This window comes from Ranitomeya variabilis, chromosome 1, assembly GCF_051348905.1.
Source record: "Ranitomeya variabilis isolate aRanVar5 chromosome 1, aRanVar5.hap1, whole genome shotgun sequence".
NCBI lineage: Eukaryota > Metazoa > Chordata > Amphibia > Anura > Dendrobatidae > Ranitomeya > Ranitomeya variabilis.
The window spans coordinates 642,066,170-642,078,664 of NC_135232.1; the positions used below are offsets into that span (position 1 = coordinate 642,066,170).

General features: G+C 42.5%; 1 protein-coding gene across 1 annotated transcript in view; it reads right to left on the minus strand.

Moving 5' to 3' along the window:
- LOC143773945 (protein transport protein Sec23A) overlaps nucleotides 1-12,495 on the minus strand; it is a 382,144-nt gene that overhangs the window by 339,034 nt on the left and 30,615 nt on the right. The window contains exons 2-3 of the mRNA XM_077261251.1: nucleotides 6,691-6,932; nucleotides 1,987-2,044 (exon numbers count right to left, since the gene is read on the minus strand). Of these exons, the coding sequence (XP_077117366.1) occupies nucleotides 1,987-2,044; nucleotides 6,691-6,911 (279 nt within the window). The 5' untranslated portion in view covers nucleotides 6,912-6,932. The remainder of the gene's footprint in view (nucleotides 1-1,986; nucleotides 2,045-6,690; nucleotides 6,933-12,495) is intronic.

A 12,495-nucleotide genomic window follows, 5' to 3' on the forward strand; every position in this document is an offset into this window, starting at 1 on the left:
CCCATCCCTGACAGGTCCTCTCACTAGCTCTTCCCAGCTACTTCTCCGTCTTCCTGTCCAACCCCCAGTTTTACCATAGTGTGAGGAGTGGCCTACTAGATAGGACCACCCCCCCTGGTGGCCGGAGTGTGAAGTGTAGTGAGGTGTTACCTGGTCAGAGAAACTCCTTTAGTGCAATCAGACGTACCATAGCTCCCCATAGTGGCGGAGCCACAGTACTGCAACAACCAGGACTCTGGGGTGCTGCACAACCTTTAGCCAAAATAACTTCCGGTAACCATCAATGAGTTTCTTACAATGCTCTGCTGGAATTTTAGACCATTCTTCTTTGGCAAACTGCTCCAGGTCCCTGATATTTGAAGGGTGCCTTCTCCAAACTGCCATTTTTAAATCTCTCCACAGGTGTTCTATGGGATTCAGGTCTGGACTCATTGCTGGCCACCTTAGAAGTCTCCAGTGCTTTCTCTCAAACCATTTTCTAGTGCTTTTTGAAGTGTGTTTTGTGTCATTGTCCTGCTGGAAGACCCATGACCTCTGAGGGAGACCCAGCTTTCTCATACTGGGCCCTACATTATGCTGCAAAATTTGTTGGTAGTCTTCAGACTTCATAATGCCATGCACACGGTCAAGCATTCCAGTGCCAGAGGCAGCAAAGCAACCCCAAAACATCAGGGAACCACCGCCATGTTTGACTGTAGGGACCGTGTTCTTTTCTTTGAATGCCTCTTTTTTTCTCATGTAAACTCTATGTTGATACCTTTGCCCAAAAAGCTCTACTTTTGTCTCATCTGACCAGAGAACATTCTTCCAAAACATTTTAGGCTTTTTCGAGTAAGTTTTGACAAACTCCAGCCTGGCTTTTTTATGTCTCAGGGTCAGAAGTGGGGCCTTCTTCGGTCTCCTACCATACAGTCCCTTTTCATTCAGACACCGACAGATAGTACGGGTTGACACTGTTGTACCCTCGGCCTGCAGGGCAGCTTGAACTTGTTTGGATGTTAGTCGAGGTTCTTTATCCAACATCCGCACAATCTTGCGTTGAAATCTCTTGTCAATTTTTCTTTTCCGTCCACATCTAGGGAGGTTAGCCACAGTGCCATGGGCTTTAAACTTCTTGATGACACTGCGCACGGTAGACACAGGAACATTCAGGTCTTTGGAAATGGACTTGTAGCCTTGAGATTGCTCATGCTTCCTCACAATTTGGTTTTTCAAGTCCTCAGACAGTTCTTTGGTCTTCTTTCTTTTCTCCATGCTCAATGTGGTACACACAAGGACACAGGACAGAGGTTGAGTCAACTTTAATCCATGTCAACGGGCTGCAAGTGTGATTTAGTTATTGCCAACACCTGTTAGGTGCCACAGGTAAGTTACAGGTGCTGTTAATTACACAAATTAGAGAAGCATCACATGATTTTTCGAACAGCGCCAATACTTTTGTCCACCCCCTTTTTTTATGTTTGGTGTGGAATTATATCCAATTTGGCTTTAGGACAATTCTTTTTGTGTTTTTTCATTTAAGACAAATTAAATGAAGATAATAATACCAAAGAATTTGTGTTTGCAATCATTTTCAGGAAGAAACTGAGTATCATCTGACAGAATTGCAGGGGTGTCAATACTTTTGGCCATGACTGTAGGTGGTGTAGACTTGAAGTAGACAGTCTTACAATAGCAACAGTCCAAATGATAGCCAGTGCTTACATCTTCTTAAATGAATCACTTTAATGATCCAGTAGTATAAAAGGCACAAAAAAATACTTGAAAGCATCAGCAGAAAAATTAAAAAGGCAGAAAAGAAATGTTCACTGCGCTCCCAAGCAAAATGTATCAGACCTGCATGGTCCTTTGTCAGCCTGACACTGTATCAGTTTCACTCACAGGATTAATTTTCATTTCATTGTTCACGTTCTGAGTAGTCAAACTTGGGATGTTGCCCTGGGACCAGAAAGGCTTGTATACAACAGACTTACTAACAAGTCTCACCTGATTTCGCTGGTAACAGAAGTTGCAAGCCCAAAGCTTTGCCCGATAGTCCACTTGACTGCAATGCAAAAGATACACGATTACACAATTAAAATGGAAAGTATATTTTAACTTCATAGGCAAATAAACTTGAGCAGTTCTAAACTACACTATCTCAGTCTAAATTCCCTAACAAAATCTACACTGAACCCAGTATTGGAAATTATTAGTGATGAGCGAGTGCACTGGTTGCTCGGGTTTTCCCGAGCATGCTCGGGTGATCTCCGAGTATTTGTTAGTGTTCGAAGATTAAGTTTTCATCACCTCAGCTGAATGATTTACATCTGTTAGCCAGCTTGATTACATGTGAGGATTCCCTAGCAACCAGGCAACCCCCACATGTTCTCAGGCTGGCTAATAGCTGTAAATCATTCAGCTGCAGCGATGAAAACTTAATCTCCGAACTCTAACAAAATATTCGGAGGTCACCCGAGCGTGCTCGGGAAAACCCGAGCAACGAGTATATTCACTCATCACTAGAAATTACTGTATACATTTTAAAAAAATTCTGCAGAATTTAATGTTTCCTATTGATGAAACCAATGCAAAACATCATCATCATATAGGGAACCAAGAAACTTCAGTAATTACCAAACGAGTTGAGAAGAGACTGAACAGAGGTTGGATGGAGAAATAGTTGGACCTCCTTTACAACATTTCTGGGCATGGCACCACCTGAGTCGGCCAGTTGTCCAAACTCTACATAACCAGCAAATAAGATTAGGAAGTCGTCACAGTCAGCAGGAAACAAAAACATCAAGGACCTTGAGAGGGTATCTTTCTATGTTCTTCTGATTGACAGGAGGGATTTCATGTTCTTAGGGTATGTGTCCACGTTCAGGATTACATCCGGATTAGCTGCGGATTGAACGCTGCATAGAGCCGCAGCATTCAACCAGCAGCGCCCAGATGTTACAGCATAGTGGAGGGGATTTTATGAAATCCCGTCTCCACTAGGCGTGCGAACACGCATCCGGCGGCCCTGCGTTTACGGACATGCAGCGCATCTTTTTAAAACACAGCATGTCTGTTTACCTTGCGGCAATGCTCCGTCGCCGCAAGGTAAATCACAGGGCCCTATGTATGGGGTGCGGAGATTCAAGATGTGTGCAATGAACACATCTGGAATCACCGTGCGTACAGAAGGGGCGGCGCTTTGGGCGGAGCGGGTTTTCCGCTCCGTCCAAAGCGCCGTCATTACGCACCGTGGACATGCACTCTTACTGTCAGAAAATGTAACACCCTCCAAAAATATTACCATTCTCCCAAAGCAAGTTTCACTGCTAGTAGCTCAAGGTCCCACATAGCATTCATTTTCTATGGGACTGTCAAATACAATAGTTATCGTCAGCAGTTAGATAGGGAATTAATGAAAGAAGAACAGCAAAAGGCATTTGAGATCTCCATTCTGGGAAACAGTTGGCATTCCAGCAATCAGACCACCACCTATTTGCAAGTTATCACCTACACTTGGGTCAGTGATAGCATTTAAAGTGTAAATGTACTTTCAACAAACTTTGCACAAATCAATATAAACACTGTGAGAAGGTAGAATACTGGATGGGAGATATGTGTCACTGAGGATGTTCACCTCAGCGACATGAACCTGGAAAAATGAAACAATACTGTTTGCTGAGATTGGTTAATTGGCCGTATTAAGGGCTGGGTTTTTGTAAATAGTTTAAGAGTGGGTGGGAGGCTGTTCACCATTTCTCCATTCCAGGGCAGGATCCAGAAAGTAAATGTGAAGCCTTTGGACTCAGTGTATCTGGATAAGTAAATGTGAAGCCTTTGGACTCAGTGCTTGGTGTATCTGGAGATGAGATCTCCAGAGCTGTTCTTGTGAGATCCGAACCTCATTTTTGCTTTCCCTGAACTGCCAAAACCCAGCAGCCACATAGACTGTACTGTATGCTATTTTGTTTTCCCATTATTCCAGAAGAGCGGTGTTTGTTTACCTAATTTTGCACTGATTTATGCAATACGTTTTCAATAAACCAGTTGAAAACTTAAATGGAAAGTGTTCCTGTGACTACCTCTCTGAGCAGCTGAGTGAGTTGATCTAACAACATACGTACAGTGCTCAGCATAAATGAGTACACCACTTTGAAAAGTAAACATTTTGACAAGACTGAGCTTCATAGAACATTTTTTTAACCAATAACATAAAAGGAAGGTTAATAATAAAACTTTCATTACAAAATCTTTACTGAAATTAGTTGATGCAAAAAGTAGTAGACCCCACATCAAAAACTACTAAATCTAGTACTTTGCCTGACCTCCATGTTTTTTATGGACAACACCGAGTCTTCTAGGCCTGGAATGGACAAGATGGTGATATTGCAACAGCTATCTTTTGCCATTCTACAAGAACAACCTGGATACTGGATGGGAGCGCTCTATCTGGCCGGAGGTGAAAAGATGTCACTGGTCCAAATAGTAGTAGCCACAACTCAGCAATCAGGAAGTCTAATGGGTGGCTAGGGTGTGGTGCAAACCTGAACAAACAGGAGGGGATTAACCATTTAAAGAGGACTTTTAACCAAATTTTTAATGTTGAACTGGACACACGGTGTAATAGTGGCTACAGAATGGAATAAAACTTGTTTTTAATTTTTTCTTTCCATTGCAGAAATGTTATCAAAGTATTTGGAACCTAATGAGTTAACTTTTGTTAAGTCAAAGTGGGTGTTGGCAGATGGCAAATCATACAATGAGAAGTTCAAGCCCTCAATAAAAACACCCACTTGGACTTAAAGGGAACCTGTCACCACTTTTTTGCTCTATCAGCTAAAAATATAATTTAATCGATTGTCGGGTATGCATTCCACAGAGATATTTGAAACCCCCTGACACCCCATGCATCACACGTAAAAAACGTTTTAATTTTTTTATTTGTCCCGCGCTGTATATTAATCTGTTCGGTCCAATGAGTGTTGCCTCTGTTCCCTCACTCCTCGGCTTGCTGTACGCATTCTTCGCCATGAATCTCGCAGAGCGCGTACAGACTTTGCGTGTGCACATTGCAATGTGTCCTCGCGCGTGCCCAGTATGCCCAAGTGCGGGAAAAGCCAAAAATCAGTACGGCGTAGTACTGGCGCATGCGCCGTACTGCTTTTCGGCTTTGCCAGCAGTTGGGCAAGGCATACTGCACACGCGCGAGGTCACATTGCAATGCGCACACGCAAAGTCTGTATGCGCTCTGCGAGATTCACGGCGAAGAATGCGTACAGCAAGCCGAGGAGGGGGTGGAGTGAGGGAACAGAGGCAACACCCATCGGACCGAACAGATTAACATACAGCGCGGGACAAATAAAAACGTTTTTTATGGGTGATGCATTGGGTGTCAGGGGGTTTCAAACGTGGAATGTATACCTGACAATCAATTAAAAGTGGTGACAGGTTCTCTTTAACTAAAGTTAACTCATCAGGTACCAAATACTTTGAGTGCTAATGTCTCCACAACAGTGAGACAAAATTAAAAACAAAGTTTTATTCTGCTTTGCAGAAACTATTATATTGTGTGTCCAATGCAACATGGAACATTTGGTGAAAGGTCCTTTTGTAAGTGCTTCTGGTCCATAGGACAGACTCGTACTGTACTAAAGGCAGATCTGGCCACTAATGACAGAGAGAAGAGGGAGGCTACCAAAACCTTGATTCCTGGAAATTATTTACTAGCCACACATTTCAAACATAATTGATCCCAAAAGGCCACGTTCATACACACGTTGAGTAGTTGGTGAGTTTTTTATCCCAGTATTTGTAAGAAAAAAAACAGAAGTGGAACAATCAGAGGAAAAGTATAAAAGAAACACGTCACCACTTCTGCAGTTTTCACCCACTCCTGGTTTTAGCTTCAAATACTGATGTAAAAAATTGACCAAATACTCAATCTGTGCATATGGACTGAGTACCAGACTAAGGCCGCGTTCACATGTTGAGTATTTGGTGAGGTTTTTCTTACCTCAGTATTTGTAAGCCAAAACGAGGAGTGGGTGAAAAATACAGAAGATACAGAAGTGTTGACGTGTTGATGTGTTTCTATTATACTTTTCGTATGATTGTCCCACTCCTGGTTTTGGCTTACAAATACTGATGTAAAATACTGAACAAGTGCATGTGGCCTTATAGTCTTCATTCAGCAGAATAAATTAATAAATAGCAAAAGTGAAAACTTGTTTTTTTTTTCGGGTGGAGACTCTGTGATGTAGGGCTTATTCCTGGAATATAAGTTAGCCCTGCTCCACATACCTGTAATAATAAGTTACGTCCTCCTTGTGATTCATGACGTATCACTACAGTTCTAATAATGGTGACTGCTCGAGTGCCTAGTCCCTTCCCCGTGTTTCTCCACACACTGTGGCCTATGTTCACCTGGTACACAAGGGCTCTACTGTACTTGTTCCAGAAACTTCAACATAGGCCCAAACAGGAATATGCCATTTTGCACACCACTGGCTGCAACGAAAGCTGCATGGCTCCTATCAAATAACTTAACTTTTAATCCTACCCTATGAGATGTACGGCAATTGCTATGAGTTAGAGGGAAAGTTTAATTCAGACATTCTCCGACCTCCTGAAGTTTAGTACCCTTTTATGAAAGTCTCTAGAACTTCTTGAACCTGTATACCGTTCAATTTTGCATGGTATAAGAGCACTTACCAGAGAGGATTAAGAACTGCTCGGCAAGTGGTTCTGCTGCATAGGACAGGCTCATACTGTATCGGGGGCAGGTCTGGCCTCTCCTTTAGTGGGGTGAAGAGTGTTGCTACTGGAACCACCATTCGAGTGGCCTCTAAGCGACTTGATGGCCACACATTCCAACTGAAACGGACTCCATCCCTATCTTCGTTCTGCTGAATAAACTCCAAGAAGGTGGTCATGGTAAAGCGTTCAAACAAAACCTAAAACAAATGAGTATATGTTTAAATGAACAGATACATGTGAAACTTAGTAAATATAAGATTCTACATGTGCCTGAAAACAAAGTTTAATCAGTATGCAGCCATAGGGTCACAGCTGCTCAGGGCCAGCCCCCTGCCCATTGGCCCCTCACACCACACCAGCAATGTTATTAGAACAGGGCAATAACCATATTCAATGAGATTTGTGTCCTAAGGACGCATATGTACCATTGGATATTCCAGTGGGTCGGGGAGTCTCCAACTCCTTGTTCTGTCATTTATCTTCACAGAACACAGATCACTATGTGTATGACAATGATGGTGATGGTTGCCATGGCAACCCAATGCCAAATAGTGACCCCAAGGGTCTGCCAGCTATGGTGGCCTGCCATGAGCATGGATTAACACGCCATGTGTCAGTGCAAAACTGACAGGTCTCATGCCCTAGAGTGCAGTAGACCATCAGTCAAAAACTAAAATCTCCAACTCTCATAGTTGGACTTTGTGAACAAAGTAAAAAGAAAAATAAATAAATAAATATTATACAAATGTGAAAAAAGCACACAAAACAAATAATCACAGTAAATTAGTTTGCAGTTAAAGAAAGCAAGTGTTACATAAGAACAAACAAAGTACACATACGGTAATTAGAATCGCCATATCTGGAAAAATAAAAAACAGTTAGAAAACTGTAGCATTACTTAAGCAGAATAGAGAATACAGTAAAAAAAAAAAAAAGATAAACCCATTCCAAAATGTAACTTTTTCACTGTACTGACACACAAAAAAAATCGAATAAAAAACAAAATATCATATGTAAACAAAAATGGTATAATTGAAAACGTATACTAATCCCACAAAAAACGAGCCCTCATACAATTCTGTTGGCGGAAAAATAACATTATAGCTCACAGAATTCAGGAATGCAAAACACAAAAAAGCTATATAAGTGTGGTATTAGTGTAATTCGTTATGCTGTAATGTCTATTGTCTGTACAAGTCCCCTCTATAAGTTGTAAAGCGCTGCGGAATATGTTGGCGCTATATAAATAAAAATTATTATTATTATTATTATTAATTCTGACCCAAAAAATAAAATTGCTTCTCCACGACCTTGGAAGAATAGGTACGTGCAAGGGCGTATCCAAGCCTATGACGCGGGCTCCGGCGCTGATCTGATCAGCTGTCATGTGCCTCTAACATGTAAAATTCTGCTGCCAATCTCTGACAGCGATATTTAACACGAGCCGGCCAGAAGTGCGTCACAAGTTCCGCCCATCGGCGCCCCATCACGTGATTTTTGCTACACATACCAAATCTAAAGCCCTGCTTTGTATAGCACAGATGATTGGATGGTTGGAGCTTCAAGTCTTCTAAGGGAACTATTAAAGCCAGTAAAAAGTAAAAAAGGTTTAAAAAAATTAAAACAACACAAGTTCAAGTCATCCCCCTTTAGCCTCATTGAAAATAAAACAATTAAAAAACTACACATATTTGGTATCGCTGCATTCAGAAATGTTCAATCTATCAAAGTATAAAGTAAATTACCATATTCCAATTGGTAAATGGAGCAACGAGAAAAAAACTCAAAATGCCAGAATTACTTTTAGGCCGGCGTCACACTAGTGAGTTTTACGGACGTATGAGAGGCGCAGAAAATACGGATTGCATACAGTACAATGATTCTCTATGGCCCAGCTCCTATCTGCCGTATTTTACTGATCCGTATTATACGGTCTTGTACGGCCGTAGACAATCGCAGCATGCTGCGTTTGTCAGCGTATTGCCTAAAAAATACGCCAATGAAAGTCTATGGGGGCGAGAAAAATACGGAATGCACACGGACCATGCGTGTGACTTGCGAGAAATACGCAGCGGTGTCCTATAGAAAAGCCGGTAATTCAGTGTGGTGTACAGTAAAATCACACTGACATGTTATGATAGAATAAATGTCTACACATAGTATAGGTATATATATGTCATTGAGACACACACACACATATATATATATATATATATATATATATATATATATATTTATGTTTAATACAGCGCAAGATAGCTTAAAAGCTGGTAATTCAATTGCAGGCTTTTGCTATCTCCTTCCTAAACCCGACAGGATATGAGACATGGATTACATACAGTAAACCATCTCATATCCCTTCTTTTTTTTTACATATTCCTCTTTACTAATGTTAGAAGTGTATGTGTGTTAAATAAAGGGTTAAATCACGGAAAAAATTGGCGTGGGCTCCCGCGCAATTTTCTCCGCCAGAGTGGGAAAGCCAGTGACTGAGGGCAGATATTAATAGCCTAGAGAGGGACCATGGTTATAGGACCCCCCCTGGCTAAAAACATCTGCCCCCAGCCACCCCAGAAAAGGCACATCTGTAAGATGCGCCTATTCTGGCACTTAGCCTCTCTCTTCCCACTCCCCTGTAGCGGTGGGATATGGGGTAATTAAGGGTTAATGTCACCTTGCTACTGTAAGGTGACATGAAGCCAGGTTAATAATGGATAGGTGTCAATTAAGACACCTATCCATTATTAATCCAATAGTAGTAAATGGTTAATAAAACACACACACACATTAGGAAAAAGTATTTTAATGAAATAAAGACACAGGGTGTTGTAATATTTTATTATACTCTCAATCCAACTGAAGACCCTTGTCACCTGAAACAAAGTTAAAATAAAAAATCAACAATATCCCATATCTTCCGTCGTTACAGTCAAGTCCCACGATGTAAATCCATCTGAAGGGATTAAATTACTTTACAAGCAGGAGCTCTGGCTTTACCACTCTGGTGGAGAAAATTGCGCGGGAGCCCACGCCAGTTTTTTCCGCGATTTAACCCTTTATTTTAACAGCTAGAGCCCCAAAATTTTGCACACACACACACTACTAACATTAATAGTGAGGAATATGCAAAAAAAAAAAAGGATTTGAAATGGTTTACTGTATGTAAACCATGTCTCATATCATGTCGGGTTTGGGAAGGAGATAGCAGAAAAGCCGGTAATTCAATTTTGTTATCTAGCGCTTTATTAAATATAAATATATATATATATTTATATATATGTGTCTCACTGACATTATATATATATATATATATATATATATATATATATATATATATATATATATATATATATATTGTAGGGATTTCACTCACTCAGGTGTGACGGCTGACACTTAGGAGGCAGGTTCCAACAAAAGTTAAAAGGTTTATTGCTTCATAAACCAGTTTAGCATAAACAGGAAAAACAAATAGCCTTTAACTCAGGCAAAAGGGAAAAAACAAGTGTCCATTCCTTCAGGCTCAGTGCTGGAGCCTTAACACACTGGAGGCTAGCCCCTCCACACATATCCCCTGTGTTAAACATTAGCCTGTCTTATATAGAGCTAACCACACCCAGTAACCCATCACATGATTAGCCATGTGGTCTGACATCACCACAGGTCCTGACAGATATATAGTTAGCTATGGTTACATCACAGCGGCAAGCCATCTATGCGACACATATCTCCCGTCGATTAGACACCCTTTAGCCACGCTACATACCTCCCCCTCTGCCTAAAGCCGTGGGGCTTGGCACTTTCCCCCACTAGACAAGGGATTCTTGACAGGGCATCAGCATTACCGTGCAGCTTTCCGGCCCTATGTTCCACATGGAAACAGAAGTCCTGCAGGGCTAAGAACCAACGGGTGACCCTAGCATTTCTACCCTTCGTTTCCCTCATCCACCTAAGTGGGGCATGGTCGGATATCAATCTAAATTTACGTCCCAGCAGATAGTACCGTAATGTGTCCACTGCCCATTTTATGGCCAAGCACTCCTTCTCAACGACTGAGTAGTTCTTATCAGACGAGGACAACTTCCTACTCAGATAGAGGACAGGATGCTCCTCCCCATGTAGCTCTTGGGAAAGGACTGCTCCCACCCCGACATCTGAGGCATCTGTCTGAAGAATAAACTCTTTTTTGAAGTTTGGGGCCATCAGAACGGGTTGCTTACACAAAGCCTCTTTCATTTCTTGGAAGGCTGACTTTGTTTCTTCGGACCACTTAACCATTACTGATTTTGTCCCTTTTAGCAGGTCAGTCAGAGGCGCAGCCATCGTGGCGAAGTTTGGGATGAACCTCCTGTAATATCCCACGATTCCCAGGAAGGCTTTAACTTGCTTCTTGGAAACTGGTTTTGGCCATGTTTGAATTGCCTCCACTTTACTGATTTCGGGTTTTATTTCTCCACGACCCACTATGTATCCAAGGTACTTAGCTTCTTCTTTACCCAAGGCACACTTCTTCGGGTTTATTGTAAATCCGGCCTCTCTTATAGCATCAAACACCGCTTGGACCTTTTCCAGATGACTCTCCCAGTCCGGGCTAAAGATGACAATATCATCCAGGTACGCAGCAGCATATGCCTTATGGGGTGCAAGGATTCTATCCATAGCCCTCTGGAAGGTCGCCGGAGCTCCCTGTAGGCCAAACGGCATCCGGACATACTGGAAACATCCATCTGGTGTAGAAAACGCCGTCTTCTCCTTGGCTTCCTGTGCCATGGGAATCTGCCAATACCCCTTTGTCAAATCCAAGGTGGTTATGTACCTGGCGGGCCCAAGCCTTTCGATGAGCTCATCAACGCGGGGAATGGGATAAGCGTCAAACTTGGAGACCTCATTCAACTTCCGATAGTCGTTGCAAAACCTCCACTCTCCATCAGGTTTTGGGACCAGGACAATTGCGCTCGACCAACCGCTCTTGGATTCCTCAATGACTCCAAGCTTCAACATACGCTCCACTTCCTTGGAGATAACTTCTCGACGAGCCTCAGGAATACGATAGGGCTTCACGTTCACCCGCACATGTGGCTCTGTTAGGACCTCGTGCACTATGACCTTCGTGTGTCCTGGCAACTCTGAAAACAGGTCCCTGTTTTTCTGGAGTAACTCCCGGCACTGTTGTTTCTGGGTCTTCGATAGCGTCTCCGCTATAGTAACCACTCCAACCTCACCTTCTGGGTTGCTTAAAAACGATGGAGTTACTGTCGGCTCTCTATCTTGCCACGGCTTGATGAGGTTGACATGGTACACTTGGAATGGTTTCCGTCTTCCTGGTTGGTGAATTTTATAATTTACTTCACCAAGTTTCTTGACAACCTCATATGGCCCTTGCCATTTGGCCAAAAACTTGCTTTCCACCGTCGGAACTAACACAAGAACTCGGTCTCCCGGATTGAACTGCCTCACTCTTGCAGACCGGTTGTAGATTCTGGCCTGAGCTTCTTGTGCCTGGAGGAGGTGTTCTTTCACGATAGGCATCACCTTTGCAATCCTCTGCTGCATCAGGGCCACATGCTCAATGACGCTTCTGTGGGGTGTGGCTTCGGCTTCCCAGGTTTCCTTGGCTACATCCAGGAGTCCTCGCGGATGTCGGCCATATAGAAGCTCAAACGGTGAGAACCCTGTGGAGGCCTGTGGAACTTCACGAATGGAAAACATCAGATAGGGTAAGAGACAATCCCTGTCTCTACCGTCTTTCTCTATAGCTTTTCT